Genomic DNA, 14,005 nt, shown 5'->3' with positions numbered 1-14,005 from the left:
TTGTATTCTTGCCTTCTTCATTTTGATCCATAATTATTCTACTACTTCTATTTTATTGATTTTCACATATTATCTATCTCCTTATATATGAAGACAATTATTCAATCAAAAAAAAAAAACATCGGTGCAATTTGTACTATAGGTATAAGTCAAATCTATATTATTATATGTTTAGCTAAATGATTGAGGGTGCGTTGTAAATAAACTTATTTTATTGGTCGTTATCTTGTGATATTGTTTTAAGATTATCAAAATTGTATGTGATAGATCCACATTGATCATATATAAAATCTTTACTATATACTTTTACGTATAATTATTTCCTCAAAGCTTTGTTTTTAATAATATGGATATTATTTTACAAAACTCTATATTACATAACTTGATATTACAAAACTAGTAACACTAATAGCGTAGAAAAACAATATGCACAAAAGTCGAGCCTTTTTTTCCCCTAAAATATCAAGGAGGAGCGTGAGAATCACTCTCCTCTTTCTTAAAGTAAAACACTTGCTAAATCACGCGCATTAGACACTAGGAACGACAATCCTCCTTTGCCCGGACTACACTCCGCTTTTCGAATTCCTATTCAAATAGTAGTACACAATACAATATTCAACTATTTATACATCCAATCGTCATTATCAATAAACTGCTACATACACACACACAAAAAAATCGCCGGCGAAGCACCGGCGCACGAGTCGTCGACCTCAACTACATACACATACATATACACGGACTTATTGAATCTGCATAATTATATATACATAGATAGAGAACGAGGTTCATATTGTAGAGGAATGGCGATGGTAGATGCGGAGGCGATTGTAAAAGAACTGAGGGAGACGTACGCGAGTGGGAAGACGAAGAACTATGAGTGGAGAGTGTCGCAGTTGAAAGCTCTGTTGAAGATTGCAGAGCATCACGAGAAGGAGATCGTCGATGCTCTTAATTCCGACCTCTCTAAGCCTGAACTTGAATCCTTTGTTCACGAGGTTTCTCTCTCTTTCTCTCTCTCTCTCTCTCTCTCTCTCTCTCTCTCTCTATATATATATATAATATATATATATATATATATAACGAGACAAAAAATAACCTATTATATAATATATATATATATATATGGACTTGTGATTACAATAGAATATAAAGATTTTCGTTATTTACACTGATAAACTTGAATTTAAGCAGTCAACGAATTATACTAATTGGTTATATTTCACTATGTGAATGGTCGAATGGCAATTCTGAGTTTCTAGCACCTTTTGGTATAATATCCGAACAATACAGTTGAGGACTGATCGGGAATTCTGAGTTTTCAGCATCTTCCTTACGATAAATGAAACATAAAGTTGTAATTGGAATTATGATTTGTTACGTGTACTCTGCTTTTCTCAGATTTGGAACTCTTCTTGTGATTTTGGTTTGCAAGCTTATGGCTTTTGAATTAAACATCAGATTTTTGAGCACTTGTTTCTTTTTGTCTTTTTCTTCCAAAAAATTGGCGACTCTTATATTTCCTTGAACAGTCACATGGAAGGAGTTAGTAAAACTATCTGCAAAGCCTCAAAGTTATACTTACAATTTTAGTTTTGGTTTAGTAATTGAAAATTGTACAGGCTATTTTTGTTTGTTGGGTTTTTTCCTGTGTTTAAATCAATTTTGTAAAGTTGGATTTTCTGTCTTCCTTGTTTGTCCTTTGTAATGAATTATAAGGGTGCATAACTACTTAACAGACTAGTACTTAGAAGAAAACTAGTACGGAGTATTCTTTTTTCTGGGTTTCAGATTTAGCATCTAGATCTTAGTTAGATAGTCTATTGCAAAATGAGTTCTCTTTTCCTCTTTTCATATTTAGTTTTCTGGAATTGGAGAAGTTTTAATCCATTTAAAAGAGTAATGTTGGGTATTCTGCTTAGGGTCCTTAGAGTGACAGGTATAAGCAAAATAAATAGGTCATTGTTGTTCCTGATGTTGGTCATCTGGAAAGTGTATAGATATCACCAATATTAGCTTTTGGTTCTTATATTTAGTCCTGGACTTTCTTAGCTATGTTGGACCAGATTTTCTTTCTGTCTTCTAATTCATATATTCTTCTAATGCAGATTTCTATGATGAAAACATCGTGTAAGCATGCATTGAAGGAACTAAAACGGTGGATGAAACCAGAAAAAGTAAATTTGTAGCTATTTATAGATATACATTACTTAATTTATCTTGGTTACTGTAATTAATAGAAGCCCACTGATGCTAACATGTTGAAATTACAGGTCAAAACTTCATTAACCACGTTTCCTTCATCAGCTGAAATAGTTCCAGAACCCCTCGGTGTGGTATTGGTCATATCAGCCTGGAACTATCCATTCTGTATGTGAAAAGCTGTCCATTTATCTCCTTCATAAGTGCGCGTGATTATGTTTCCTCTTATTTTTTTTCCTTTCACTATATCTTTAAGCAAGTCTCAAATTAGAAACCAGACTACTCACTTTCCTCTGCAGAAATTTCTATTGTTTATAAACTTTATAATCAAGAGTTATGGTGTGGCTTTGAAACTGAATAAGTTTATATATGGATGAATAATGTCAATAAAAGAGAATGTTAGGTTGAATCTTCTTGCTTCTTGTTTTTTTGCAACTTTAGATCTGTGTGACTAATGGCGACTCACAATGTGGAGAGAAACATATCCCTCACTTATTTACAGACCGTCTTTGCTTGAAATAGCTGTCAAGGAAGACTAGGTCATATGTAGTGTGAAGTTCTACTCTGGTCAAACTATTCTATGCTTGGAGAATCTTAATAGTTCAGTTGGTTGGCTACCTGAACTTTCACCTTGTTGGTGAGGGTTCTATTCCCCATCTAGTAATCCCCTCCCCCATTTCCCCTTCGCTACCCAATATGTATTAAATATTTTTTTTTTTTTAAAAACTATTCTATGCTTTTCCTGAATAAAAGGCCAAAAATTAAGCAGATTCCAGTAATGCTTTATCCTCCTCTGATGCAAGTCTTCCAAGGAGACTTTGTCCTTCATGAGTTCTCCGTTATCCTTTATCAGTAGTTTACTGCTAATCTTGTATTGTGTTATGATAAATGAGTATACGCTTAGTTGAAAAGTTACAGTGCGGATGTATTAATCAGGTATTGATACTATGTTCTTCCCCTCCCCCTTCATTCTATTTCAGTGTTGTCCCTTGATCCAGTGATCGGAGCTATTGCTGCTGGTAATGCTGTAGTTCTGAAACCATCAGAAATAGCCCCAGCTACATCTTCAGTGCTTGCAAAACTTTTAGGGGAGTATATGGATGTCACTGCTGTAAGAGTTGTAGAAGGCGCAATACCTGAGACAACTGCATTACTAGAGCAAAAATGGGATAAGATATTTTATACAGGTCTGAAAAATTTCTTTACTGGTGTACTTTATCTGCATGTAATTTATAGAATAAAATATCTGAGAGAATTATTTGTAGATGGACAATTGCCCGAATCTGTAACCATCTCTGGTGGCAACATAATTTCTTTTTTAATCTTTTAGGCTTCGGAGACAACTGAACTGGTTTGTTAACAATGTGGTAATTTTCCTGCAGTGCAATTGACAGGTCGTGATATTTTTTGCTTCTACATCACTTATTGTCTATGTGTGACCTGTAGTTCACGAGTTTGAGCCGCGGAATCAGCCACTAGTGCTTGCATCAGGTAGGCTTTGGGTGCGACCCTTCCCCGGACTTTGCGTGAACGCAGGATGCTTTGTGCATTGGGCTGCCCTTTATTGTCTAAATAAGACAGAGTATATGCACCACAAGTTTAACCCGTTTAGGAGAATGACTGTGAAGTAACATCAGATGGATTAAGGTGCCTAAATACCATTAATTTAGATATCAAAATTTAGTTTATCAGGAGAATGACATGGTAGAGGAGCATGTATTACATAGAAAAAAAAAATAAGATGCAAAATGGAATGATCGATGTGAGCTTCATGCAATAGAAAGATACCTAACAAAGTCAAAGGCGAATTATATATAAAGGTTGTGACACCAGCAATGTTATATGAGAGTCAATATTAGGTCTCTAAGGTAAAAAATATTCACAAAAAGAGTGTCCTGTCTTACCAATATTAGAAATGACCACATCAGACAAAGGGTGCGAGCAACAGACATAGAGGGTGGTGTCCTGGCTTAGGAATGTCTTATGTTGACTTCAAAATACTTTGGTTCTTAGATACAACATTATAATTGTTGAAGGTGCTTAAAGGAGACAAGATACCTACAGAGAAGTTGACGCCATACCTAGAATCTTTCTGAATTAGTGCAGATTGATCTAAGAACAGAACAGTGTAAGCATACAATCCTTAAAAGCAATAACTACTTGCTTGGATTATGATTTAGTTGCTATTGTTACACTTACATTAGGTTGTCTTGACAACTTGTATATCAGCGTGGGGACTAATAAGTATGAGATTTAGAGAACCTCGAGTTTAAAAGAAACCTAATACGTCGTAAAAGACAAATTATTTTATAGTATTGCCAAGAAATGTACCCGAATTGTGCGATAATGGATTTAAAGGATTCATATATTCGACCTCGACTATTTTGAAATTGAGGCTTAGTTAATTCATCAAGTGATACTTCACTTATTGTCTAATCATAGCAGACTTATGTAGGGAAGGAAGCGTACACTAGATAAAAAATGATCGTTAGAAACTTTGACTGCTGTATTTTTGACATCTTATTGAATGTGTCTTATTGAATATGTATTGGTTATACCATTCAATCCATGATATTTTCTTAAATACTTTTATTCCTAAGCTTCACCAGGGGAGGAGCTCTATTTACCAAGAAGGGCTGGGGATCCATTAGCTACATGATCAGTGATTTATTTTAAATTTATCTTATCTATAAGAGCTTAAACTTTTGTATGATCCATCTACACATCCCCCTCTCCATGGCAGGGGAAAAGAGACAACAAAGTGAAAATGTGTTATTGTTAGATGTCAATAGAAGTCAGTAGGATATCTTCTTCTCCATCTAATTTTACTTGAAACTTGATAAAAAAGAAGAGCAATGAGATTGAGATGGACTGAAGTTTGTCAGCCGGCCCACCCTTATATGTGCATGTGGGCTTCTGTTCAATAATAAGTTTAGTTGACTAAAATAGTAGTGGCAGTTAGTTTGGATTGCAAGGTTGACAAGCATTAGTAGATATTATGATTGATACTAACTTTGCCAAGTTTTGTTTGCAAGACTTATTTGGAGATGATCTGTTCACTATGATAATAATTAATGAGTTATATGCTCATGTTATTATTTGCAATCAAACAAATAATACTGTAGGAAATGGAAAAGTTGGACGGATTGTGATGACGGCTGCAGCAAAGCACTTGACACCTGTGGTTTTGGAGCTAGGTGGAAAATCTCCAGCTGTTGTGGATTCAAACATCAATTTGAAGGTAATATTTCTTATTTGCTCTTTAGTCTGAGTTTGTCAGAACATACACTGCCAAAAATCATAATAAGAAGCTTCTCAATTTTTTCTTTTATATATCAAATTGTTTTTGATTTAAGGTTGCAGTAAGGCGTATTATTGCTGGTAAGTGGGGCTGCAACAATGGACAAGCGTGTATCTCTCCTGATTATATAATTACTACCAAAGAGAATGTGCCAAAATTGGTACGTTTTATGAGATCAAGGAGCTTTTATGTGTGACATTATGAAAAATCTTTTACTCATTGTTTTTTATTTTTGTTCCTCTGATTCCTCTTCGCCAGCTAGACGCCATGAAATTTGAATTGGAGAAATTTTATGGGAAGGATCCACTAAAATCAGGAGATCTGTCTCGCATTGTGAATGCTAACCACTTTCATCGACTCTCAAAGTTATTGGATGAAAATAAGGTTGTCGATAAGGTAGTTCATGGAGGCCAGAGAGATGAAAATAACTTGTAAGTCGACCACAATCTTTCTCCAGTAACCTATTGTCACAAAGATATCTGTTTATGAGATGAGTAATCTTTGTTGTTCATCTTCTTTTCCTCATATCAGAAAGATCGCTCCAACAATTCTTCTGGATGTCCCAGAAGATGCTCTAATCATGAAGGAGGAAATATTTGGCCCTCTACTTCCTATTCTCACGGTAAGAACTGCACTTCCCGTAGGAGGTGACTAGTCTTTTGCATATTCCATTTTGGTAACAAAACAATCGCTGGATAACTATGGTCACGCAGTTATGACCTTCTCATGAATTAGACTTCATCTCCAAGATGGTCACTTTCCTGACCAGCTTATGAAATTTCGCGTATTTTCTATATTGAAATTCATCAGCGATAAAACTGCTTCGACAACTACAAAAATATATTGCTTGACCCAGCCCAAATGAGGATAATCTCTTTTGGCAGCTCAAGCGGTAATTCTTATGCCATATACTGTGGATTACAGCAGAAAATTTTTAACCAATAGGTCACCTGTGAAAGCTTAACAGACAATTTTTTAGCTGCATTGTTAAGTCTCCAACTTCCACCTTTTGAGAATGAACAAAGCTCAGGTAGGAGGTTTGCTGAAAATTCTGTCTCTAGTCTGCTGATAGTACTGTTGTGAAGTTCTTGGCTTGAATAGGTCTTGATTTTCTTTTGTGAAGGTCAATAAAGTGGAGGACTCTATACACTTCATTAATGCCAGAGAAAAGCCCCTCGCAGCATATTTGTTCACAAGCAACAAGAAACTGGAGGAGGAATTCGTCAGGAATATATCAGCAGGGGGTCTGCTGATCAATGACACCACTTTACATGTAATTCTATCTTTTCCTATTAGCCAAATTTTCTAAATTGACTTGTGCTAACATGCCTTAAGCAAATGTGAAATTGTCGATAGTTTGTTTCGATAGTTAGTTTCAAAGTGATAATTCAAAAAATAATTACAAGTGGAGATTAAACTAAGATTGTTGGAAGTTGAAAATGAAATAGGAATACAATTTCTGAGGCATTAAGCTTAAAGCAATACCTAGAGGGAGAGAGAGAAACTATCTTCAGAAGAGATTCTTCGAATCTAGGAAAAGTAAAAAAGGTAAAAGTAATTTGTGTGTCAAAATTACTGTGTAGGTGCTTCTTAATTATTTTTGGACTTCAAATGTTTTTGAGACCAAAGCTAGAGTATTTGATACATTTCTTAATTATGAATGCTGAGGAGTATCTAAACTGTAAGAGAAATTTTGCATTTTTAATCGTGTGTGCTGCTGCTGGATTTCATTGTTTTGTCTAATCATATGATGCCATAGACCCTTGTCAAATCTATTGATGAACTGTATATTTGAATCATGCAGCTTGCTATTTCCTCTCTTCCATTCGGAGGAGTTGGGGAAAGTGGAATGGGTTCATACCACGGTAGATTCTCGTTTGAAGCTTTCAGCCACAAGAAGGCTGTTCTGCGTCGCAGTTTTGGTGGGGATGTACCTGCAAGATACCCGCCTTATACACCTGAGAAGGTGAGATTTCTCAAAGCCCTGTTAAATGGAAATATACTCGGCCTGATTCGTGCATTACTTGGGTGGTAAAAGTTCGCTCAACTTCAGATAACCCCATGAAGTTTCAAGCTAGGATTTCTGGTCCGAGCTTGCTACTATACTTGTAAGCTTTCCATTCGTTGGGGATTATCCTGGAAGTAGTCCACTCAGAATTTTACATCTCAAATTCCATTATTCTAGTGTATTTTGTTGTAATTTTTCTGCCGTTATGTTTCTTCATACTAGACAGTGCCTATAATGTGACATTGCCAGTATGATCAAGTTTTGATTCTTATTCATCAAACATATTGAGGTTAATCATCTACTGATTTTCGAGGACAGGGCTAATGCTGGGTGCCTATTTTACTTGGGGATGGCGGTAGGGCCGTAGGTGGATATTATACCAACGTGCATATGCTATTTCTTGCATAAAATGCCTAGTTTTGTTTTATTAATTGATTATCGAAAAATTATCTTGTAATCGTAAGTCCCCTTTTCCACCGTTTTAGATTCTTGACAAAAATAATTAGAAAAGGGTACTACTTTGACAGCACTGGTTGGCAGATGATGTTGACTGTAAACTTATCACTCTATGAGTGATAATGAGTTCTCTAAGAGCTAGATAGCCACGTAGTTGTGTTATAGCTTGTTTGGCCAAGCTTCTTAAAGTACTTTGATGAGAAGTAAATGTATTTGGTTAATTAATTTGAAAAATACTTTTGAGCAGCAAGTAGTGTTTTGTCAAACTTTTAAAAAGCGTTTGTAACTGTATTTTTCTCAAAAGTGTTTTTTAAAAAGTGCTTTTGAAAAAAAGTATTTTTTCTACTTCTCAGAAACACTTTTTTTTCCTTGTAAAAGCTTGTCTTACTACCTTAATTTTGGGAGAAAAACACTTCAGGCAACCAAAAGAAATTACTTTTGGCCAAAAAGAAGCTTGGCCAAATAGACTATTAGAGTGGAACTTGAGCAGATCTTTCATCTGAACCCAATTTTTTCATTTATACTTTGCTAGAAATGATCGACTGCTTAAAAATAGGTGAAAAACTAGCTTTTTTTTGTTGAACTTTTTAAGTTCATTATACAAGGACCCAAACCTATAACATATGCTATAAATATAAATCTACTGGAAAGAAGTCTCAAACTCTGGAAAACTCGCAAAGGCATAAAGAGGCTCCATTCTTCTGTTAAGAAAAACCAATCATCATTTTAACAACCTGCATCACTCTAATATTCTGTTTTGCTACATCTAATTGCAAATCAATCCCACCAAAAAAAAAAAAAAAAAAGTTTAACAAGAAGATAAAATGACCAAAGTTCCATCAACAAGAATCTTCTAAAATCCTGACTACATCAGACCTTTGTTCCTCTGTAAGTTCAGTTGGAAAAGCTACTAAGAAAGTTATAATCAAGTTTCCTCTGTTCCCTTGCTCTTTGGGCTTAGCCATACCTTGTCCTGCTATAATCTTTTCATAACCAGGGTAGATAATATCATCAATGGTTAAGCTCATCTTTTCACCACACAACAATGGTATGGAAATAGTGCAACCTGTAAGAGCTTTTACCAATGGGATTTCTACTGCCAATTCCAGATTGTCGCCTTCTCTCCTGAATAGAGGGTGTCGTTTCTCTGCGATCACAAAGATCACATCTGCTGGAGAAGTGCCTGGCCTCTCATTACCTTTGCCTTCAAATGTAATCTTGGTTCCTTTTGTCCACCCTGGCTTCACTTTGATTGTTAGTACCTCCTCTTCCTCTGTTAGCCTGTATGAAAAGAACATGGGACATCCTCAGGCGAATAATTTAAGATAATTTTCACAATTATTAATCCCCATATTTGTTTTTCACTAACCAGGAGGAAGCTACATATTAGCTACCTCATGTTGGATAGTTGGTAAATAATACTACTAGCTAACACATATTGTCACACAACTTTAAACTTATTGGTGTAACAAATAGTCAATAGGCAGCCCGGTGCACTAAGCCCCGCTATGCACGGACCACAATGAGTCTTAGATACACAACCTTACCTTGCATTTTTGCAAGAGACTTTTCGTGTAACAAACAGTCAGTGAGCTATTTAATCAAGCTATAGGATTGTAAGCTTCCTCGAATAAGAAAGCTAAGTTTGAAAAATAGCAAATAAAATGCCAAAAGAGATTTAAACTCTTACCCAATATCTGTAACAGCATCTCTTGTGACCTTCATCTTCTTAACGCACCCAAAGCACAACTCTTCTAGGGTACACTCGAGTGTCTCTTCCATAGGTGGTGGTTTAACCAACCCAGTCGAGCTGGAAAACATTATAGGAGTTGAGCTCCTCCGGCTCGCATTACGTGAAAACGACGCTGGTAACGCCGTTGAGGCTGCAGCGGGTGCTTCGCTTCTGTTCTGAAGGCTTGCACTCCGCGAAAAGGATTTCGGAACTGCATGAGAACTGTCAACTCTGTCATGAGTACGGCTAGCATTACGCGAAAGCGTGCTTGCCAATGCCGGTCCACTGCCACCACCACCACTGCCACCACCGACATTACTTGAAGGAACAAAGTTATGATGTTTTCCGCTTGTGGTTCGAAAAATTCGAGAAATGGTCCTGGAGAGACGAGAAGGACTGGTGCTTCTTGAACCAGGAGGACTTGAAATGGGAGAACAAGTATAGTAATAATGCCCGTTGCTTCGGTGGTTATTGTTATGTACGGCTCCAGGGGGTACTTGATCATTGTGGTTATATCTTAAATCTTCAACGTCAATAATGGTTTCATCAACACTGCTTTTCTTTATACTAACCTGCAATTTGGTTATTCAAAGATCAATTATACGTCAAAATCTTCATGCATCCATGCATTTCTTGACATACTTTTCATGCGACAATTTTTTAGGTTTTTTCAATACAACAACAAGTACACCTACATTCTAATCAAGTTAGGTTCGGCTATATGAATATTTAAGTAACCAATATCATACAAAATAAAAACAAAAATAAATGCACTAAGAGTTTTGTATATTTTCTACTGGCATATTATCTCTAACAGGACTAAGAGGATTTTCCAAACATGTGCAAAAATTAAATTATTCTGTTTCTAATACTTAATGAATAGATCTATCATTTTCCGATTCTTATGAAAAAATAACTAGAAAAACTGAATGTGGTGAAACAGAAGGCGTGTATGTTTGAGACAGGATGCTATTTCAATTAAATCTTTTTAAAAGATTTTCCTTGCCATTTCCTTCTGAAATAGTAGAGAAACATTTTACATACTTTACAACCCTAACTAATTCAATATACGTACCTTGTGATCTTGGAGGATATTGGATTTGGGGTTTTGATCTTTATTATGGGATTGTTGAGTCTTATTCTTAGGAGATAAAATGCGGTCAGGGGAGAATCTGGAGACGAAGGATTTGCAAACTTTACATACACTTCCAAAGCCAAAACTGCTGCAAAACTCATGAGATGTGGCCCGTGAATGATCTGCCATGGAACAAACCAACACACACACACACAAAATAATTCAGAAATTACGTACAGAGAGAGAGATAGAGAGAGACAAAAAGAGAGGTCGGGTCTAATCTTAGAACGGATGGTTAATTATTGCCCAAAATTATAAAGCGGTTTAATAGCTAAGATTAGTTGAAGAATAATTTTAACTTCTTAAGCTAATTAAAAGACTCAACTCTATTTATCATTTATATATGATTTGTAACTTTTACTTTTAATCCATTATAAAACTGCCAAATTATTATATACTCTGGCTCACATGATAGAATTTTGTGGGTGTTACGTTTATCCTTGAGCTCACCATTTTAATTAGTTTAGTAAACAATAATAAGCTAAAGTCCAATTGGTCAGTCAAGAGGAAGGTTTTTTTTTTAACTACTCCGCTATCAACGCAAATAACATAAGATATTCGTCATCTCTAGGCCTAAGATAGAAATAATTTTCTTCATCATAGTTTTCTCTGGAATCAAGTGTTATTTGTACATCACATCCTTTATAATTTATAATGTAAGAAAATATCTTTTTAGATCTTTTATGCGTAAAAGAAATATCTCTTACGTATAAACGTAAATCTTTCATGTGTAAAAAAAGATGTATTGTCATAAAACTAAAAACAAGTTTGTAAAGAGCTACAAAATCAATTGACCGCAAAATATAGTGATGCAGTAAATTTTTTAATATGATAGAATTATTGTGTGACTTTAATGTTATAGCAAATAAAGTTAGAAAACATACGTGAAATTAAGCCACGAAACTGATAAGTGTCTAACCACAGTACACTAACAAAGGGCCAGGAGATTGACTTGGAAAAGGGAATTGTAACAAAGACTAACAAAAAGGGACACCCAACGGATCTCTGCCGTATAATAGGCCGACTGGAGATTCGGGCGGTTAAATGTAGACAACGATATCCATGGAAAACGGTATTCGTTTCTTCATATTTTTTTTACTCTTGTATTTTTTTGTAAACGCTACTATGTTAAAACACAAAATCAGAAAGATTGTTAGAAAAAAAACTGGAAAAACAGTAAAGTATAAAAGATATTCCGAGTCCACAATTTGCTTGTGCGTCCTTAAGGAATTTTAACCCCCTCACACGTTGCCAAGGTAATGGATTAAATCCTCCCAGGATGAAACGGAATAAACCTTCCTGCAACAGTGGCAATACAAACTGCAGGATGCCAACGAACTCAAAGAACGGAGCAAAATCACACTTACGAATTTAGAAGAGATTCTGCGAAATAGAATGCAGGATTTTCAGAAGAAAGGAAGTTTTGTAATTTTTCAGTGTGTCGAAAATGCAGCCATGCCTCAGAATTTATAGGCAATTATCGGAAGAGGTGTGATGTCTGTTCAGGAAAAGTGTCTGTTCAGGAAAAGTGTCTGTTCAGAAGGGAAAAATTAACGTTCAGCCTTTTTGGATTTCAGATTTCAGTTAATTTCGTTAATTAACTGACTGGCTTTTAATTAATTATTAAATAATTAATTAAATAAATTTTGTCCAAAAAATATCTTATCGATCATTTGACAAATCCAAATCCAAAGCCGAAGCCGAACCCGAGCCGAGCGAGCGAGCGAGCGACGGCGCGAGGGTTCATTCTCTTCAACTCCTTTTAAGAGCTCTAAGAAGTGATCCTATATATATACACACAAATGTAGTTGTCCCTCACCAATGAGGGACAAAGTTCAAGACAAAAGCTCACTTCATTCAAATTTTCATTTCCCTCCATTTTATTTCCCACCATTTCTAATTCATACTCTTAGACTTTTAAAGCCAATGCTTAAAGTCTTTAAAGCCCAATGCTTAAAGTCCAACAATCCCCCACATGAATGGGAATGGTTGTAACAAGAATGATCATAGATGAAAGCTGTGTGATTTGCAAGTAAGGATTAATTGCATCTGGATAAGTAGGTTTTCCTTTGAACTTTTCGTAGTGAACATATGTCGGATATACTCGGTCAATCGGTAGATTTGATATCTTTGAACCGTCGAACTTTAGTGTATACCTAGACAACCATATGTCACACAACCAACCCTTAACCGTCTTTTGGTTCTCATTGTTGTGTTCGTTTCAGCCATGAACACCGCCTGGTTTCATAAGTGCGTAGAGAATTGGCCTTACAGAATTCTCATTGAAGCGGCTTCCACTTCACACTTACATAGGTGATTCCTAAACGTGTAATCCTTTAGATTGACACTATTTGATAAATACCACATCAAACTTAGGTAATCATTAAAGAACATGTAAAGTTCTATCCTTGTTACTGAACATTGTCTTCATCACGAGAATGGACCAAAGATTTTACTTTGACAATGTTGAACCGGTCAATCACAACTTTGTTTGAGCTCCTTGAACCTAGATCTCGGAATATCCAAAATTCTAGATAGAGTTACCGCCATGTTGACTTGTCCTCGGCCATAGTCCTATTCCCTTAGATGATTTCTCAACTCCCTCTCTAGTTAAGCCTTTTGTAAGCGGATCCGCCATATTATCCTTTGATCTTACATAATCAACAGTGATATCCACTAGAAAGTAGTTGTCTAACGGTGTTATGTCTTCGTCATATATGATGAGACTTTTCGTTATACATAACGCTCCCTGCCCGTCCTATTGCAGCCTCACTATCGCAATGTATGCAAATAGGAGCCAAAGGTTTTGGCCAGAACGGAATGTCTTCTAAGAAATTTCGAAGCCATTCAGCTTCTTCACCGGCTTTATCCAAAGCTATAAACTCTGATTCCATTATAGAGCGAGCAATGCACGTCTGTTTGGAAGACTTCCAAGATACTGCTCCTCCACCAACAGTAAAAACATATCCACTTGTGGACTTTGTTTCTGTTGAGCCGGTTATCCAATTTGCATCACTATATCCTTCGATAACCGCATGATATTTATTGTAGTGCAAAGCGTAGTCTTGGGTATATTCCAAATATCCCAGAACTCGTTTCATTGCCACCCAGTGATGTTTGTTGGGATTACATGTGAATCAACTAAGTTTACTTATTGCACAAGCTATATCA

At 35.9% G+C, this 14,005-nt stretch overlaps 2 protein-coding genes across 2 annotated transcripts; one reads left to right on the top strand and one right to left on the bottom strand.

Moving 5' to 3' along the window:
* LOC109227124 (aldehyde dehydrogenase) lies at positions 532–7,826 on the top strand. Its single transcript, XM_019392151.1, has 10 exons — positions 532–998; positions 2,109–2,177; positions 2,274–2,370; positions 3,183–3,389; positions 5,328–5,443; positions 5,559–5,663; positions 5,762–5,934; positions 6,035–6,125; positions 6,627–6,776; positions 7,308–7,826. The coding sequence occupies exons 1-10, from the start codon at positions 804–806 to the stop codon at positions 7,536–7,538; spliced, it is 1,434 nt and encodes a 477-aa protein (XP_019247696.1). The 5' UTR covers positions 532–803; the 3' UTR covers positions 7,539–7,826.
* LOC109227125 (dnaJ homolog subfamily B member 1-like) lies at positions 8,311–11,104 on the bottom strand. The gene is made up of 3 exons (XM_019392152.1): positions 10,775–11,104; positions 9,658–10,271; positions 8,311–9,248 (listed from the first exon to the last, which is right to left on the bottom strand). Exons 1-3 carry the CDS (start codon positions 10,961–10,963, stop codon positions 8,807–8,809), a joined length of 1,245 nt encoding a protein of 414 aa, XP_019247697.1. The 5' UTR covers positions 10,964–11,104; the 3' UTR covers positions 8,311–8,806.

The sequence above is a fragment of the Nicotiana attenuata genome, chromosome 6 (assembly GCF_001879085.1).
Source record: "Nicotiana attenuata strain UT chromosome 6, NIATTr2, whole genome shotgun sequence".
Taxonomy (NCBI): domain Eukaryota; kingdom Viridiplantae; phylum Streptophyta; class Magnoliopsida; order Solanales; family Solanaceae; genus Nicotiana; species Nicotiana attenuata.
This window is presented reverse-complemented; position numbering and strand designations above follow the sequence as displayed.

What these genes read in the sequence shown, in the direction of transcription:
- LOC109227124 (XM_019392151.1), top strand. Translation starts at nt 804, where the DNA reads ATGGCGATGGTAGATGCGGAGGCGATTGTAAAAGAACTGAGGGAGACG. An exon ending in TTGAATCCTTTGTTCACGAG is followed by an intron (nt 999 to 2,108) that starts GTTTCTCTCTCT and finishes CTTCTAATGCAG; the next exon opens with ATTTCTATGATGAAAACATC. An exon ending in TCAATGACACCACTTTACAT is followed by an intron (nt 6,777 to 7,307) that starts GTAATTCTATCT and finishes TGAATCATGCAG; the next exon opens with CTTGCTATTTCCTCTCTTCC.
- LOC109227125 (XM_019392152.1), bottom strand. Translation starts at nt 10,963, where the DNA reads ATGGCAGATCATTCACGGGCCACATCTCATGAGTTTTGCAGCAGTTTT. An exon ending in ATATCCTCCAAGATCACAAG is followed by an intron (nt 10,272 to 10,774) that starts GTACGTATATTG and finishes ACCAAATTGCAG; the next exon opens with GTTAGTATAAAGAAAAGCAG. An exon ending in GATGCTGTTACAGATATTGG is followed by an intron (nt 9,249 to 9,657) that starts GTAAGAGTTTAA and finishes CTTTTCATACAG; the next exon opens with GCTAACAGAGGAAGAGGAGG.